The sequence below is a fragment of the Aulonocara stuartgranti genome, assembly GCF_965226115.1.
Source record: "Aulonocara stuartgranti genome assembly, chromosome: 14".
Lineage (NCBI taxonomy): Eukaryota > Metazoa > Chordata > Actinopteri > Cichliformes > Cichlidae > Aulonocara > Aulonocara stuartgranti.
Window position 1 is genome coordinate 24,461,586 of NC_138950.1, and position 19,739 is coordinate 24,481,324.

Here is a 19,739-nt window from a genome sequence, read left to right on the forward strand (position 1 = left end):
GCCATTGCTTTACTGCATAAGTTCCCATCTACTGTTAGAAAATGAAGATAAGCAAGCATATAATATGAAAAGGCATACTGTAAGTTGACGTTCTATCTTTTGTGATTCATCAGTTTGTATGCATCTTTTCACAGGAGTGACCTAACCTACACTTTATTTACTTATACAATAAATTGTTTAGTGTAATGTAGTGCAAAATACATAGCGTGATTTCTTTTCATTTAATAAGATAAAACTCATATCAAGAGTTTCCATATTGGCTGTTCTAGAATTTTGCATTCTTAAATCAGACTATCTGGTCTTTAAGTGATTTAGGGCTCAAACTGCTCTACTTTTATTAAGGCTGTTGTGTTTTTAGCATGTTTTAATGCTTTTATCTTGTTCTATTTAATCTCAACAAGCCTCTAAAAACAATCAGTGATCACTGTCGGTCTCTCTCGGTTTTTATTACCGCTATTCATTTTAAAGCTCAGTTTTTAAACCTTACGATGTAACTACAGCCCAGGCAGTGCAGCAGTATATTAACAACTAACCTTGTATTGTGGATGGATTATCTCAGTTGTTCTCCCGACTGAAGTTTGGTCCGTTTACAGCATCCTGCAATGCAACTGCATTTGTCCCTAACCATCGGGAACCCTCACGTTAACTTTTATCGAGTGGAAAAAAGTTTGCATTTATCCTTCTGTGTCGCTAGCAGTGTTGGGTAAGTTACTTTAAATTAGTAACTTAGTTACATTACTAGTTACTTCTATCAAAAGTAACTCAGTTACTTCAAGTTACTCATTACTTTCAGAGTAACTAGTTTACTAGGGAAAGTAACTTTGGTTTTACTCAGAATTCTCTTGTTAATGTGTTGCTTCCGTAACTGGATACCCAGCAAGATTGCCAGTCTTCTAGCTTGCTTACTTGCCACAAGTGCACTGTGCCACCTACCAATAGAAAGGAAAAAATAGTGTGCACATTTCCACGAGAGAAATCCCACGCCTGATTCTATCCTAGCCTGCTTTTTACATCCAACACAAAAACTGCAGTCGTGGTGCTTTCGATTGTACTCAGAACTCGGAAATTCTGCCTTCTGAATAGGAAGATGTAGGTAACACCAGACTGCAGATGAGCTGCATACAGAGCTGGACTGGGACAAAAAAATCGTCCCGGGCATTTTGACTAGAGACCGGCCCACCATTATAGGAAAAACCATAAAGCCTTTGAATGAAAATAAACACTGTTGTGACAGTGATGTACACTGTCTTGATGGTATATATATGTATATATATTGTTTGTTGTAAGACTCAGATAATTATTTTTTTAAAAGTGAGACATTTTAAATGAGAATAAGAAAGTATTTCTTTGTGCCCCCCTCTCCCTTTTAATGCCCTACATGGCCCCCTGGCAACACTTTGCTAGACCCGCCCCTGCACAGTTACCAGCTGTCAGCTAAGTAAAAAAAGGAACCTGGTGTTATTTATCTTTCAGAAACAGTTCATAGCTTCTCTTCAACTCATTCATGTCACCTAAAAGGTAAACCTGTTTCTCCATCACAGCTCTGATGATTCAGTAAGGACATCTCCTGGTTTCATCTTCATGTTTCCCTCTCACCAGATAACCAAACTGATATCATGACCAGCAGGTTTACAGCTGTGGCTCCAGCCAACATCAGCTGATACTAGAAATTAATATTAAATAAACTCTAACAACAGCTGATCAAGCTTAAAAGTGCTGCTGTTGTTTAGCGCGACATCCGCTGGTTTCCTCTTTCTGGCGCAAAGTGGGCGATAAATAAACAAGAGAGAAAAGCCGATCAGCTGATCATTGATCAGTTTCATGATTGAAGTAGAAACAGGAGAGGGAGGGTGAGAGGATGAGAGAAGAAGAGGAAACTTTGCAGCAAAGACACAGAATAACTCCAGCTTTGTGTCTTTTTCATTGTAGCTGAAGTCCGGGACAAACTGTTTCTTTTCACCCCAACACGAAACTCGTAATATTTTCTCTGAATACGAGACGATTCCGTTTTTTACGGGATGGTTGGCAACTCTAATAATTAACCTTACGAACAAAATAAAGTTCAACATCAGTAACATAGCACCCACCCAGCTGTATAGAAACTCCGTCATGCTAGCTAGCACGCAGTACGAAAAAGTCAGTATAACGAAAATAAACTCCACCTAAACTTGGTTTATATCTGACCCAGATGGACTGCAGGTCATAACTTCTTACCTGAAGTTCAGTTCACCTGACACTCTTGGACCAGCGGCCGCTTCGGGTCTCTCCTCTTGCCTCCCTTTTCCTTCATCCACCTGCTGGCTTCCACCACTTGCTAATGTTATTGAATCTGTGGAAGCTCCGCGATAGCCACCACACGAAGTAACGAATAACGAGCCTATCTAACGAGTAACGCGTTCCTGGTTTTGGCATAATAACTAGTTACCGTGCTCGTTACCACAATAATAACGTAGTTACTGTAACGCGTTACTTAATAACGCGTTAGTCCCAACACTGGTTGCTCGCCACCACATAGCACATCATTATATACCAGCTAGCCAAACTTCAGTAACTCTAAAAAAAGTCAATGCTGTTTACTTTACTGTCTTCATTTATGTCTGAAGTGATAGCAAAGCTCAACGTCTTAATTGGTTTCAGAAATCCCTCAGTCAGAACAACATATATTATATTTAGATGGAAGCTAGCGAGCTAATTCCGTGCTAACTTCTAACTCTGTTAAATTTAATAAATTCTGTTTTCGTGGATGCTGCATGGATGTTACACATGGTAGAGCAGCCACACTGATTATTTTATTACAGATGAAAGAGTTTGGACAGTTTTTCAACTCTCAGTGATGCCGCAGTGATCGTTTGACTTAGGGACCTGCAGCGACGTTTGGGCCCAGACACAGCTAATCATGTCAGACTTAAAGACTGGATAAGAACAGCTCATCTGTGCAAGCAAAACCGTCATGTTCAGAGCATTTTCAGGTGAAGATCTTACCTTACGCCATCATTGGAGAGTATTTGACAGTTTTTGTTCCAGACTGCGATACGACTATAACATCTAAATGGAAGCAAGTCGAGGAATCTACAAACCCATCAGGGTATGTGACAGCTTTTGTTTATACTGCATTTCAACAATTTTCAGAATTTGATGTAGAAAAGTTGACAAATTGAGAATCGTTTTAAATAACAGTGAGTAATTTGCTATTTCTTTGACAGGTGTTGTTCAACACACCCATTTATGACACAGCTGTAAAGATCTACTGCCATCTTCCCGGCTACAGGGCTCAGGTAAGACCCAGATCCATGCAAACCAAAACTGACAGAAAATATCAGGAAATTTCTGAGGAACTGAGAGTTGTGGTGATTAAATGTCTCCTTTTACTTTTAGATTGCAATGATGATGGAGTTTCTCAGACTTTAGCAGGAAAAATTTTTATTCTACCGAACACCTAAACTCCTCAGCGCATTGGAGGATTACATTCAAATCCTGAAAGAGAAGCAGCAGGAACCACAAAGCACCAAACTTCCCACCGCCCAGGAGGTGGTGATAGAGGTCGTTCCCCACATCCTGCAGGTTGTTTGGGAGCTTCCTCCTCGTCCCGTCTTGAACATGGCCTCCCAGAGTTTAAGCATACTCTCCACGAGTGTCACCAAGGCCACTTTGGATCGTGTCCCCAAAAATCTCACAGTGATGGAAGGCCATGCCATCTTCACCCACTCCATCTGACACGATACGGTCCAAAGTATCCTGACGAAGATCAGACAGAAATATCCTCAAGAAATTCTATGTAACTTTGCACCAGTGTTGTTCAGGATGGTTGCTGATGTAGCAAAGATCCACATATCCAAAATCTTCAAGCCCCCTTCAAGTTTTCCTGATGGTTCTTCTAAATGAAGAACTTCCATTTGAAAGACTGACAATGTCCAATAGTGTTCCCCGTGAAGGACCTCCATTTGAAAATCTGCCAGTGCCTAAATTTACACAAGTCAAAGAACCTCCTACAGAAATTCTTACAAAGTCTGAAGTTCTTCCCCGTGAAGGACCTCCATTTGAAAAGCTGCAAATATCTGATGTTCTTCCCAGTGAAGGAGTTCCCTTTGAAAATCTATAATTATCTGATGTTCTTTCAAATGAAGAACGTCCTTCTGACAGTCTCAATGACCAACATTCCACCAGCTGAAGAATCTCTTTCAGAAAGTGTCCCAGTGCCTGATGTTCCCTGTGAAAACGCAGCTTTTTCTATGGTTTGGGCCTTTTGTCCACACGTAAACATATACATATACACACATTTACATATACATACGCAGTTACTGTCGCTCCATTTAGAAAGACAGAGGCATCACAGTGAAGTTCGGACATCGGACATTTGAATACATTTTTTTAAATTAAATTTGTATATGCTGTATGCATTTTGTTCTTTCCTAGTTGTGAGTCTACACCAACCAAAATGCTGTCTTTAGTTATTAACATTTGAAATTTTGAAGGCACTTGAAAAGTAACACAAAATTATCTGACTTTCCAGCAAAACACAAACTTTTAGGAAGTACTTCAGGTTTTGTCAGTGTACAAAACCCTGTTTAGTCTTTCCCTCCCAGGCTTCTGGACTTCTGATTGGCCAACATTTCGTTTTTAGCGTTTACATGTGGATGGAGCTTTTTTTTTTCTTTTTTCTTTTTTTTCTTAAACGAAAACGGAAAGTTTCCATTTTCAAAAATACCCGTGTACGTGTGGTTGTAGCCTTAGTAGTTTATTTTATTGCTACCTGTAATTTATTTCAGTTTACTTTCCTGTGTTTAATTGTTTACTAAGTGTTTGAGGTGTGAAATAAACTGCAGTGGAGTTTGAAAACAAAATATGGGTGTGTGTTGATGTACTTTGTGCCGGGTGGGGGGGCGAAATTTTCTTGTAAAACAAAGGGGGGCTTCGGAAAAAACGTTTGAGAACCACTGACTTACAGTATGATTTCTGGCCCTTTTACAGCCAAAATTACCAAGTAAGTCCAGGCGGTCTGTACGATACTTGTTCAATATATTAAGTAAGCTTTATTCCATTTTTTTAGGCACTAGTTTGCATAGATTTTGTGTTCTGGGAACTAATGAGGTTGTACAGTATACTCAAAATGAATAAGTTGCCCTAACTTAGTCATCTTAAGTAAGCTGTACACAATTTTGTTTTTTGAGGCAGCGAGTCTGCATAGTTTTGTTTTTTAGATCCGGGAACTAATTAGATCTTTGATGAAAAACATGTTTAATGGGCTGAAATACACCGAATCATTCACCTGACAGCCAAAGTGCAGAACTGAAATTCACACAGAAGAACTTGGAAACTAGCTGAACAGCCATAAGCAAAACATGTCTAATGGCAAAAGAAAATTTTGAGCTAGAAAACATCTGAAGAAATATTGAAAACTCATATTCCTTAAATCACTGGAAGAGCTGGATTCTGTATTATATGTTTATATGTCTAAACTCAAGAATCTCAAATTTAAAAAATTTAAATTAAATTTAAAAAAAAAAAGAATATTTTCAGAGTGTGTGTGTGTGTGTGTGTGTGTGTGTGTGTGTGTGTGTGTGTGTGTGTGTGTGTGTGTGTGTGTGTGTGTGCGTATCAGCGAGTGAGTGACATGCAGAGAACGATCTGAACTGGCATCAAGTGAACAGGAAAATTAGTTTTAAAACTTTAAATGTTTTGGGGGTTTTATTTTATTTGATTGGTTAATGTGTTTTAGTGGGGAGATAAACTATACAGACTAAACACAGAGACATTAACTTGCATCCATAATTGCACGTGTCCAACTAAAAACCTTCAAAATTAATTACATCCACCAAACAACACCTGTTCAACCTAATTAGATTTCACTGGACAGTAATACACAGCCATTATTTATTGGTCTGGGATGGCTGTCATTGGTGGGGATGACTAAATATCCCATGGGACTTTGGGGCTACATCGGTCTGTCAAACACGCTCCCATGATGGGCTTCTCTCTAAGATAAACACTCCAATGTCTGTCTGTCTCTCTACCTCTAAGTTCTTCCTTCCGTCATTATAGACATTTCAGTTGTCTCTCCTTTATAATTGATATTGCATTGTTTTTCTTGTTCTCCCCAGATCTGAAGAACCCAGAGATTGTGACCCTGAGGAATCTCACCATGGACAGCACAGGTGTCTACAGGTGCACTGCAAGCAATGACGTGGGAGAGGAAAACTGCACCATCGAGGTCACAATAAAACGTGAGTTTGGGGAGAAAAGGGCGATGGAGTTGACCTAACAGCATTCACCTCGCACCAAACTGCCACTCTGATTGATGGTTATTGTTTCAAACAGCAGCTAGAAATACATTTATTCCCCTCCCTGCCTTTCCATCTAGCTCCTTTCACCCTCTTTATTCTCCTTCAGTGCTTCAACTGGACTAAACCAAAATTGCTGGCTATGGTCACCACCCCTGCCCCATGTCACGTTTCACTCTAAAACTAGTACATTGCATCAAAGGCCCAGCACGATTATGGTCATGTGTAGACACAAGGCAAATCAAGTGGTTCAGCATAAACAGTTTTCAATTCTTAACTAGAACTCAGGTGCTGTAGCAAAAAGATAGGGAGTGTTTTTCCAGCAAATGGGCATGAAGGATAAGTATTTGTGAATTTAAGAGTTCATGGGAAAACTATGAATAATATGAGACCAGAGACCGTAAGTGACTCAATCTTTCATCAACTACCTCCTTTCTTGTTCACAGACGTGAGGGATGTGGGGATGGTTGCGGGCGCAGTGGTGGGTATATCCCTCGGTGTCCTCATTGTGATATTAATCATCTGGCTCGTCTTCCGGAAGAAAGAGAAGAAGAAGTACGAGGAAGAGGAGACCCCAAATGAGATCAGGTTTATTAATCATCATTTGTCCAGTGATTGTTTCATTTTTTCACCATTTTGCAGGTTTTATGTGTGTTAGCGTGTCAGTCTTTGTTACTTGTGGGGCTCTGTGGGGCTGTTGCGTTCTGCTTAGCTGCAGTTTAAATTTTTTGTTGAACTCAAACATTTGTTTCCTGGCTGTAATCACTTGTAATCAATGGTGATGACTTTTTTGAGTATTTCTGCATTTTACCCTTAATCTAGTTGCTGCGTTGCACAAATCAGCTGACGACCAGCACATTGATTTTGCAGATACTTGTATTCTGCATACTCTGTATGCAATATATTCTAACCCCTTCAATTTGTACTAGAATGTAAGGGGCATTCCTTTTGTATCATTTTCTGTCTGTATCATTTTCAGAAACTTTCGCAAGGCTAAAAGTATTTGCTTTTAGCGCTGCTGTCCAAAGTGAGAAAGATGCAAACTTCTCTGATTTGCTGCAAGCTTGTGTAAATTTCCTTGGTTGCCGCAATTATGCACACTGCAACGGTTATGACACCGGCAGAGCACTTTTGTTCACTACATCAGTGATGTAGTAGTTCACCTGGCTCATAGTCCTTCACAGTTCACAAGTTACTGAAAAGTGTGAAGTACAGAAAGAAGGTGAGAAGTTTTCTTGTTTAAAATCCACTGAGAATGAAAAACGTGTACATGACCTTGAGCACAGTTTGGGTGAAGAGCTGTTAAGTGACCACTGTGTGCAAGTTTCACTAAAATCGCACCAGTAGCCCAGTAAAGACTACCTGTTACAATTTTTATGAAAAACATAAATATTCTATTAATAATTTATGCATGTTTAAGTGTCCATGTGACAGGTTTTTTTTGCAGACAAAAATGAAAACATAAAATAATGAAATATTTAAAAAATCGCCCTCAAGTAAAAATTGTTATATGACAACATGCTTCTGAAATAAGATAAGTGTAAGACAGTTTAGCTGCAGCGCTGTGTAACACGTGGTTGGTTGGATGAACTGATGTTGATTGGTGCATGTTAACCTGCTGTGTGTGAGCACTGATTCCACTGGAACAGTTTTAAACTACAGCTAAGCAAGTCACATTCTAATTGAAACAGCCACAGCCCCTTTATGCCTGCATGTGCTCGATGTCATCCCGTCGTGCTGCCTGTGCTTTTTTTGTGTTTCTGTGTGTCTAAAAGGGGAAACAACTACAAGGTAGTTTTCATCGATTATCTTTTAGGAGCTTTCTTTTCAAACCACCCTTGTATTTCAGTGTGTGCCTGTGTGCTCATGGAGCTGAGATCTCACAATAGTTTTTATTTATCCCTTTAAGACCTGAATGCACAGGTGGACTCTGTGGACCTTGTAAGAGCAACGTTTTTGTGACAGAGTGGACTTGGTGTAGGTGCATATTTACCGATGTAACAATGAATAATGCAGCATAGCTTAGGAGTAAATAAAGTAGGTGTAATGAAGTGCTTTCTGTTTTCATAACATTCTACGTCTGAGCTTTTCCACTGTTGTTGCTGTACCAGACCACCAGAGCGATGCAGATCTCATGGGTACGGCTTTTGAACCACCCAACACTGTTTAAAAACTGTTCACTTTATGCAAGGGCTATGGGACCCTCTGTGGTGTGCCTGGTGAGACGTTGCAGTGTTGCCAGTAGTGCACAGCTGAGAAGTTTCTATTTCTAACTTTCTGAACAGATCCTCACTAATTCAAGTACCATCCAAACACCAATGACAGCAAAAATGTCTTCAGAGTTGCTGTTTAATGGTAGGGTCAGGGACAAACTCTTTCAGGTTACTTTTACCCAGCAGTTTATTGGAATATTTCTTGGAATATTTTAACCCTGTTATTAAAAGCTGAGGCAAAAGTAGAATTATAAAGTTTTCACTGTGTTCACAGCAAAAACTTTTTATCCCCCCCCTTGTAACAATTGTATCTGGGGAACAAGTGATTTCAGCAGATTTCATTATTTCATGCAAATGTGTTTCACAAAAGTTAGACGCTGCAGGAATCTCATGAATTACATGAGCCCCCCTACATAATACTACTCCCATGTGTCCTAGACCTTAGAATAATATATTGAAATGGCACTTCCGTGTACTCTTTTGCAGTTTATTGTATGTTTGTATGGTTCTAATTTCAAGTACAGGTACAGTTAATTCAGCTAAATTAAAAATGATATGGACTTTTGTCACGATTGTGTTTTCTGTGTGTTTTTAACCACAGGGAGGATGCCGAGGCTCCCAAGGCCAAGCTAGTAAAGCCCAACTCCTTGTCCTCATCCCGCTCCGGCAGTTCACGCTCCGGTGCCTCCTCCACCCAGTCCATGGTGCACAACACTGCCCAGCGTGGTCACCGCCCTCGCCCACCTGCTGTAGCAGCTCTCAAGGAAAATGGACACCCTCCTGGCTTCCCCCAGTCCCCTCCATCCTACACTACAGTGGTGCCCCCTAAAACCACTGAGCCCCCTGCCACTCCCAAATTCAACTCCAGGAACATGTCCGCGCCTACACCCCCAACCCTCATGGTGCCCGCCCAGACCAAGGCCTTTCAGACTGTGTAGGACTGAAAGCCAGCCCCTTCTTACAGCCATGCGAGACTCCCATCCCTTTCCAAGCCCACCAGCCCCGTCCCAAAGACTAAGACTCTTCCATAAACAAAGAAATGCGACTAGTTAAAAGGATGTAATTAAAAGAATCAATACTATAAGTCGAAAAGTACTTTTAATGAATGCATATTTAAAAAGGGAAAAATAAGACATGCTTGCCCCCTATTGAATTACATAAAACAACAAAACAAAAGAAAAAGCAGTGACCTAAGTTTGTCTCATGGCTAAAGGCAGAACTTATTTTCTTGAGTTCCTTCACTTGACTTCGGAAGGCACAGGGAAGCACCATGAGCAGTGAGGTGGAAGAAGCCCCTAGTAAAGCTTTTATTTATTCATGAAATCCAAGGGTTAGGCATACAGTAGGGGGAACAAAGGGAAATAGTCTGGATAATAGCGTAAATCTAAAGTCTGAACCAATGGAGTCTCATTGCTTTTGAGCATCAGTTGTAAGATATGAGTGCAAGCAGGATGGAGAAAAATAAGGACGAAAGCAGAAAAACGTATGACAGCAACTTTTTTTTCTCTCTCCCTCTCGGAGGACGGGGTTTGTGGTGATTCTCAGATTCATGTCACCCTGCAGCCCTGACTTGCTGCTTCCAGCACCTGCTCCGAAACCACAAAAGCCCCCCTTTGCTTCCCATGGGCTGGGCCAATCGTGCCCATCCGTGTAGACAGGCACGGCGCGTGGCATGTGCATCATCTGCCTTGGTGCTCTTGGTCTTTTCGTGCTCTCATGAGGAACCCATGAGAAACCATGACAGTTGTGAGACTGATTCAGTTGCCTCACAAACAGCTCATCTGCTTTACCAATCAGCAGGGGATACTTCAGGTACAAGGATGTAGCACTGATGTTAAGTCAAATCAGTCTTACCCCCAGTCGTTAGCCTCCCCTCTTCCCCCTCGCGGATCCTGTGTGCATCTATGGACATCTTTTTCTGGTACCAAATATCCTCCCTGAATAATTAAATAGTATTTATTAGGCTTGTAGTGATACTTTAAATATAGGGATAAGCATTCTATTAGAACCAGCTGGACTTGTTTTTCTTTTCTGTGTATCTTCTCTATGAACAGGTTGTAAAGAGTGACAGACAGCCATGTGTCCATTCATTCATATTAAGAAGTGCCACCAATCCCTAGGATGGGTTATTATTATTACAATTATTATTGTTATTATGGCTTTTTTAACTCTTTTGTTTACCTACTACATTTCTGAACTGAAACCAAAATTTTTCACCATGAATGTGTGCTGTACAAAGATGGTGGATCCCATTGTTTTCAGCCTCCTGTAAACATACCGAATCAATGCTCAAGCCAAGGCACAAAGAATTGACCACGAGGTTCAATTTGAATGAAGGGAGCAAGGAGTATGATTCTAGAGATTTCTATTGTACAGCGTGTGTGTGGTATCATTGTCAGTACTCTCATTGGATCCATTAAAGTGGTGTGGCACTTGATTGCTGTCTTGCTCAGTCACCAGGTCCTGCTTGGTCATTGGTTAAACTGTGCTTATCAGCCAGTCCCGCTTTTGTCATGTCCTCAGACATACCCAGTGCAATTTGATTGAAAGTAGCTGAAAAAAGGGCAAGTAGCCTATCTAGTGTGCCTTCGCAATCCCTCTTTCCTTTGATGTTTTTTTTTCTTTGTCCTTATCTTCAGCACACCAGTGGTTAAGTCTCACATCCAGCTTTGAAGGTCAACAGCAGCAAATACTGAGAGATACACCTAAACAAACTTGCCCCTAGTAATAAGCGAGGCAGCCTAGGGACCGCCAAGCAGAGTGAATTATCCCTGGTGAGCAAAGCAATCCCATGCCACGGGACTATGTACTGTACATTCTGTAATCAGTCTTGTTTTATATTGTACATACAGATAGATATACGCACATGATGTCATTTAATTTAAAACACAAGGGTATGTAAGGGGAGATCCCCCCCCCCCCCCCCCCTTACAAAAGAGTCAAAAGGGAAACCCAAAGTGAATTTAGACCGTGTGTTTTTATACACATGCTGTGTGAACATGTGAAGCCCCTGTGTCACCAGATTTACATCAAAACAAATTCGGTGCAACACAAGGTATAAACAATTAAAATCAATTTGTTTTGTCTAAGACAAGATCCCATCATACATACTGGACAGATTCCCATAAGAGGTATAGATTTTATTAATTAGTGTGACAGTAATTGTTTTCTTTCTGTTTTAGTGACCCTTTGACCTTCCTCATTTTATCCTACCATTGGGATAAAATTGCCCTTTTACCCAATATCAACACATTTGATATGTAAAAAAGTTCCCAAATTCATTCCAACAACTGACAAAAAAAAGAATTATTAATTTAGGATTAGTTGGGTTTAAAATCATGCTAAACTGGAACTAAAACCACTGCCAGCACTATCTTAACATGGTCAACAAAGGAAAACAAACTAACCCTAACTAAAAATCTATAAGAAGCTGCCTTCAGATAGGAATTTCAAGGTGAATGTATGAAATAGATATTTACTGATATTTAACGTAATATGTAAAGATATGTAATAGTTTTAAAGCAATCAGGTGGAGTTTTCATTTATGTTAGAAATATTAATTATGTTAACCAATTAGTGGCCATCCAGTATGTTGACCTATGCTTACTTTATTTAAGTCAGCATGGCCTTCTGGAGAGTTATGTTGCACATACCTGTTCTAAATGAACAAACAGGTGGGGACAACAGAGAGCATTACATGATGAAGGTGCTCAACCAGTAACCGTGGCAATCCCATCTTACCTAGCATATACTCTGAGATAGCATTTTAACTATCTAGCTATCATTGTGTATCCTTGACCAGGTCTCCACAGCGATAATTTGCTAGTTATGATGAAAATCTTCATCAGAGCAGAATTTATACTACTCTGAACTCTAGCTCGCCAAAAGAAAAATTCACTATTCTGCATTTTCAGTCCTTATGTTTTTAAATTGCTGAGCTCAGCTATGAAAGTGGAAGACCACTAAATGAGCAAAATTTATAGTATAATCAAACCATGCACAGTCTGTATAGTTAATTGATGATGAATGTTTGGCAAATAAATTAATTATCTTGGTTTGGACATATAAAAACAAAATTTTGTTTTGTTAGTTTTATGACCCCATTGCCTCTCAGGACAAACGGTAACTGAAGATCCCTTTACTGGTTTAAAGTAAGTTGCTCTTTCCTCCATCAATACTTATATACCTGTAACTTCTAAATCTGAATTCCACATTATAGTGAAATGTTTCTTGTGCAATGAAGTTTTTTAACCTAAAATGTTCAGAAAACCAGCATCTGTCTGAAAAGCACACTTGGTTTGATTTCACACACGGGATTTCACACATGACTAAGTGTGAGGTAAATTTAGAAAAACACGAAACAAAACAATGCCTTTTATATTTAACTACAGACAGCAATTCATATTTGAGCAGGGAAGCTACTGTGTATGTGTGCGTCTGAGTGTGCGAGGGTGCATGCGTGCATGCATGCATGTGAATGTGCGTGAGTGTGTGGGTGTATGCATGTAAATTCGGTACAAGCCCTCGGGCCACACCCACACATTCCCATGTTAGCCATTCACTGAATGAGAAGGATCCAGCCAGGCAAAGCAACTTCTATCCAAATTGATATGACTGCAGACTGGCAGTGTTTATTTTAGTTTTCACTGACTTGTATGCCTATTGAACTTGGCTTCGCAGGCGGTAGTCTTGTTTTTGCTCGTGGGGGTGGCGTCCTGAGATAAAGCACGTCCATAATTCATAACTATCATGAGCTCTGGAGGCCACTTGTGCGCTCCCTCCTTGGTCTTGCTGTCTTTTAACACAGAATGCACTTGGCCCTGGGTGTACTGATGGCATCTCAAGGTGCATGCGTACGCACATTTAACACAAACAGGTAAAAGTTGTATATACACACACATACAGACATGTATACGCTGTATTCAGGTGCACACAAAAACACAGGTGTGTGCCTCATGTACATTCACAGTTGGCACGCACATCGTCACAAACACGTACACGGTGTACGCAAACAAAAGCCAAACCACATTTCTTGTTTTTTCTGCTCCTTCAGAATCAATTTGATGGATCAAATGTCTGAAGGTATTACAGCTGACTGATGGAACCAGGATACTAAATACAGCACAGAAAGGGACACACAACAGTGCATCCACCCAGAGGACATCTGCTGTCTTACACACACACACATGCACATATACAAAAGCAGCTAGTGTAACAAAACACACACTTGCACTTAGAAAGACAGACACTGCTATGCATCTTAACAATCTGGATGGCATATGCCTAAAGACTTTTTTTTAGGAATCTGCAAGTGTAGTCCTGGGAATTAGGAGTGGTGTAACAGGATTGATACTGAGCCAGGAATGTAGGCTCTTGTCATTGAAATTCCCTCCACCACTGATGAAAGTAGCAGTGGAGGTGGAGGATGGGATGCGAGTCTTCCAGCTGTTAAATTCCTCCAAGCTTTTTGATTTGCTTTCCAGCATCTGCAAGTCTCAGGTGGCAGATTCCCCAGTTTATGAGCCCTCGCGTTGCATCTCTCCTCTCATGTGTGCAGCTTAGTGGCCCGGCAAACTTGTGCTCTTTCCAACAAATTAATTTTAAGGCGCTTCAATGTCAGTTCAGCAGAGAGGAAGAGGAAAGTCTTAAAACAAGTCAGTGTCAGCAGCGCATCCACTATCATCCCTTAGTACAGTATCCATCAGTACTATATACTGTCTTATTATCATCACTCAAAGGTGCAGTAAAATCAGTAATGGTTATCTTGCATTATATGATAGGAGTATGACTCTCATGTAGCCACATTGTTTTATGTTTGAATTAAATGTCAGTTGTGTTCTGATTAAAGTTGTTGAGCAGGGCAAAGTGATGCTCGGACTTTGTGGTTTGGCCTTGTATGTCAGCATAAGGGAATGTGATGTATTAATACTTTTTTCCAAAAGGAGACTGATGGGGCTTAATTCAACTTCAAGAGGGAAAGAAAGCAAAGATACCTGCATGTTATATAGGAAATGAGCAGATGATTGGGAATGCTTTGCTTTGATGTAACATAACTGTAATCGGTTTAAAAAAAATACAAATCAAAACTTGTAAATATATCCACATAAAAATTTTATGAAGCTTTATTTTGTTATCTTCCTTAGTTTGTTTTTTTATTTGATTTCTTTTTTTTTTTTTCAAAATCCTTGTATATCACACTATTTTGTGCGCCAAGCTCATCATCGGCCTGTGTGGGATCTGAGTGGTTGGCTGTTTCTCTTGGCTCCATTGTTTCAGTGTCAAGGGGAGACACGCTCATCACGGCGTTACTAAAGGGAAATGTAAGACACCTTTGTTTTCTTTACTCGCATTTGTTTTTCTAATGTGGCGTCTTCTTGGTTTTGTAAAACAGTATACGATTTTTTGGTTTCTTCGTTCGATGAAAACAATCCATGTAAATATCACGAGTCAAAAAAATGTATATTTTTACGATCTCTGAGTTATTACTCTTTCATTTGCAAATAAAATATTCAATGACAACTTATATTGTCGTCTGGCATCTTGATTTGGATCGTAAATTATTTTTTAAATTTGTTTGTTTTTTGCGTACAAAATTACAATTTTCAAACTGCATTTTGTTTTTCCCCAGGTTATCTTTGTCTAATATTCAAATTTGCTAATGATCTGAAAAATATAAGTGTGGGGAAAAAAAGAAAGGAAAAAGGCAAATACTTTCACAGCCCTTTCACTGCTCTTTAGACGATTTTTTTCACTCCCTGTTCTCATATTTTGCACATTTTGTTTTTTCAGACATGTCAAGAATTAATGTGGAATATAAACTTGCTTGATGTTCTTTACTGAGTAAGGTACTGTAAATATGTATTCACACAATCGTCATTTCGTATGATTTGGCTGATGGGACTGGAATTTGACAGCTGACAGCAACATTTCATTCATGACCTACTTGCAGGAAATAATAAAACGCTGAAGGGGAAAACAAAAGCAAACATGAATGTTAACAGTGCATGGTTTTTGAAAAAAAAAAAAAGGTAAATGTTGAAGAGTGTGAACCATTTTGTAAAGCTTCATATAGTGTAGCTTTGTAAAATAGTTATTGTGTTAAAACTTTACTCTTAGGTCCTGTGTACTGTACAGCAGTGGTCCCCAATCCCTGAGTCGTTTGGTACCGGGCCACGAGAGTTGAGGCTCAGATGTGAAATTTATGGTTTTCAGGGTTTTTATCAGTTTTTATCGTTAATTCAGTTTCCCTGGGTATTTTCCCTTGTGTTATGAACAACTCTTCTTTTTTTTTGGTAGTGGTACTGGTTTTATTTTGTTGTATTTATCTGCAACACCTTAAAGGCCGGTCCGTGAAAATATTGTCGGACATAAACCGGTTCTAGGCGCAAAAAAGGTTGGGGACCATTGCTGTACAGTATATGGACTGGCAGAACAACTAGCCCTGGAATTATTGGTTCACTACAGTTCAGAACACCATAGTCAGTTTTTTAAACATAAATTTACTGTTATAGTTCTGTATATTAAAAACAGCCATTACATTCTGTACTAACTAAGCCCATCCAAATGTGAACCTCTCGTCTGCTTAGGAGGCAGCGTTTGTTAGAGGGGTCCTTCTTCTGCTTCCTCCTCAACCGTCTGCTGTTCTTCTGCCTCTCAACGTGACACTCAAGCCACTGACAACAAGGTCAGCGATATATCTATCAACCTGTCAGCCACTTATTGACTGACATTCATCTCTTCCCTCTGAAAAGTTCTTCTTATGTTGACAATCTGTCCAGCTGCCAAGATGGAGTGCATGCGTCTTCTCTGGTTAAGGAGATTGGGGTGACTTTGCCTCTGCTTCAAAAATGCATAGTCCCATATGTGGAGGAAAACACTGATAAAGGCACAGGAGCAAACTGTGAGGGATAATACAATTACCAATGTGTTCCCTGACATCTGCTTGTTAAGTAGTTGGCTGCAGAGTGCTTGCTAAATTTACATATTTTCAAAACACAGCATCCATATTAAACAGGATCACATTTTCGAGGCCAGATCACATTTCTCCACCCCGTTCCATGCCACCGTGCCCATTGTTCCACATGATTAGCCATGTGTGACGACACCATCATAAACCCATCGCACTGCCATGCCCACCCACACACATGCACAAACTTATCAATGTATGCGTACGCAACATCAGTGACATTTAGGCACACACTGGGAAATTTCCAGATTTGCGCATTACAAATGTGTTCACATATCACGCATGCATGTCTCTGCTATTTTTGTTAAATAACAGCAGTAGCTGTACGGTGGGCTAATATTGTAAAAATATTAATATTCAGTAAAAACAAATTGTGCGCATTAATCAAACAAGCATTAAATAGTTAGGCACTGATGTGAAGCACTGAAATTAATTTACTTTTCAGACATGATATTGGTAAGCACTTCAGTATGCAAGCAAATTTAAATGAATAGACAAATAGGTAGCTGAAAGAATAAGTGATATGATAAGTGGCGTCATTTTACAACAACAACAAAAGCAAACCTGGAGTTAAATTAATGAACTGCCTGAAAGAGTGGATTAGACTCACAGTGACTTATAAAAAACATTAATCACATTATGAAGCATGTGTTTGCATAAACCATGCCTCATAAAAAATAGATTTCAGTGGATCGAAAGATGCACACTACTGGTTTCTTCAGATCATCTATCAACATGATGTGTCACAATAATGAAATAGCACAGATACACTAATTAACCCAAATAAATACTAAAATGATCTAATGTGTCATCACACAGATAAGAAATCTTTTGGCTCCGAGCAGGCATTATAGTTTAATTAATAAAGATTCATATTTTGCCCTCGGTGGCCCTCTGTAATCTGCAAAGTAAGCCAAAGACTGCTGCACGAGGCATCCTGAACTGAAGACACTAATATAATTGCACCCCCTGGTGTTGACTGGTGATAGCTCTCACTATCTGTGAAGCAGAGAGGCTCTTAATGAGATGACTGAAATCCTAAGTGACACACTATTAGGCATCAGTCGATAATCAGAAATCTCAAATGAAAATTAAAAAACTAAATGCAGAGCGGCAGGTAACTTCTAGAATACACACCACACATCATTAAGCCTGTTTGTCAAAAAGAAAGCAGACTTAGCAGATTATATAGCTGCTTGTGCTGTTGTTCAATATGCCCTAGGAGAAAGCATCCAAGTAATAATGTCACTGGGTCTCATGCAGGTATTGTATACATGAAGCTCTTCTTAAAGCCTCTGGTGGCACTTGACATGTGTACAAAGACAAACACACAGGCATATAGAAATTATAAGAAGGGGTGTAGACTCTTGTTTTGAAAAGGTGGGATATGCTCAAGTCTTTCCTTTTAAGATGCGTCCATGTATTTACTAATCCTGAAATATTATTATTATAAGTATTTTACCACAACACTGATAGCAATACAGTGTATGGACTTATCACATAACAGGAGTCTTTACACAGATCATTTCTGGATAATGAATATTGCACTGTGCCCCACATCTCAACTATATTTAACTCTTTGACAACTGTACTAATTATAGTGCTGCCATTAGTTCAGATAGTGAGGTTAATAGTGTTACTATATCTGGCCGTCATTCTACATTAAAAACACTCAGAGTTATGGAAAAATTATGCATGTGTGAGGGTAAACTGTGCAATAGCAAACTAACACTGACAGCCCAAATATGATTTGAAATACCTGATAGTTGTTTAATAATGAAAACATGAGACTTAAAACACAAAACAATATGGATCGATATGAATTTAGCAAACTAGAATTTTATTGTTACAGCTATAGCACACCTAACTGTCCCTGTCCTCTTGCAAAAACAACCACACATCTGTGGACTTTACCATCAAGTTCAGTCTGTGATAGTAAACACATTTTTTTCTTCTACTCTTGTACTACTTTTTTTCAGAATCCATTTAAAAAAACAAAAAAATACATGTTTTACTAAATCTAATGTAACCTAGCATTTTCTTGCAGGCTGCACTGGAAACATTTATTTATATATACAAAATTCACAATGAGCACAATGGCTCAAACATAGCTATTACAGAAGATTCATCCAAATCCTCTACAACTGTAGGAAATGATGCAGGTGGTTATTTAGTAGTGAAAAATAAATGACACAAAAGGTGCACTGTGTGCTCTAGGACTAGCTTACAGGTGTAGGCCTTTGTTTTATTTAGCTAATATGTTAAATGCTTTATGGAGTTCTGTTAAAAAAATAGAAAAACAATAGTGTTTAAATTATGAATTCCACTGTCCTTCTGGATGTCGTCTTTACACATCCCATTTTTAATATACATAGAGAGAGAAACAGTAAGGAATGATGATTTTATAGAGAAAATAACAGCTCACTATTGAAGCTGTGTGTGAAATAATGTCCACATAAACAGAGACCTCTAGGGGATTTTTGCCTGACTCTGCAGGCTTCTCCTACTTCAAGTTAATGTGGGATACTGTGGCTGGTCTACAGTTCAGATAGTAAACACTATTTATCACTATCAGTGAACTGTGGTCTAGCTGCTCCTTGAGCAACAATAACAGCGCACACATTTTCTGTGGATATTGGGCATCTTCTCCTACAGCTAAGACTAGGAGAGGCAGCAGAGAACAAGCTTTTTGAAAAGCCCTATCTTGCATGGATACCATTAAGTTATTCAAGATTTTTCAGTCAGAAGAAACAGTTGTGAGTGCAGATCACTGTTTTGGTTTCTGAATGTCACAGATTACGGGTGACACACTGTTGAGCGAGGATAACTTACGGTAGCTATTACCTGAGGAGTAGAAAATAGCACAGCTAGCCTATCAGCTAGCTAGTTAGCATAAGCATCTCGGAAGCTCAGGATATTTTCAGTAAGTAAATGCAATTGAGGAATATTCATAAACAAATTGATATTACTTTAATGTTGAGCAACCTCAGAGTTCTGTGCCTGAATTTGCTAACATTTAAAGTACGCTGTTTTATTGAATAAAGGTAATACCTTTTTAATCTTCCTCTTTAACCTTTAACTGTATAGATGTACATTTAAATGCACACGTGCACATCCAAATGTGAAATGTACAATTAGCAAATATACAAATTGCTGTATCTTGTCAGATGTACTGTTTCTCATTTTGCATGAGAAACAATGAGCATGTGCATGTACGGCAATCAAAACGCTAAAACCTAAATAAATGCTGAAATATCCACTCCTCGTGTAGCTACGTTCAGG

The 19,739-nt window shown here is 39.3% G+C and overlaps 1 protein-coding gene across 1 annotated transcript in view; it reads left to right on the plus strand.

Annotated features, from left to right (window-relative positions):
• clmpb (CXADR like membrane protein b) overlaps positions 1–15,014 on the plus strand; it is an 86,450-nt gene extending 71,436 nt beyond the window's left edge. The window contains exons 5-7 of the mRNA XM_082503704.1: positions 6,099–6,221; positions 6,725–6,866; positions 9,093–15,014. Of these exons, the coding sequence (XP_082359830.1) occupies positions 6,099–6,221; positions 6,725–6,866; positions 9,093–9,429 (602 nt within the window). The 3' untranslated portion in view covers positions 9,430–15,014. The remainder of the gene's footprint in view (positions 1–6,098; positions 6,222–6,724; positions 6,867–9,092) is intronic.
• The last annotated feature ends 4,725 nt before the right edge of the window (positions 15,015–19,739 follow it).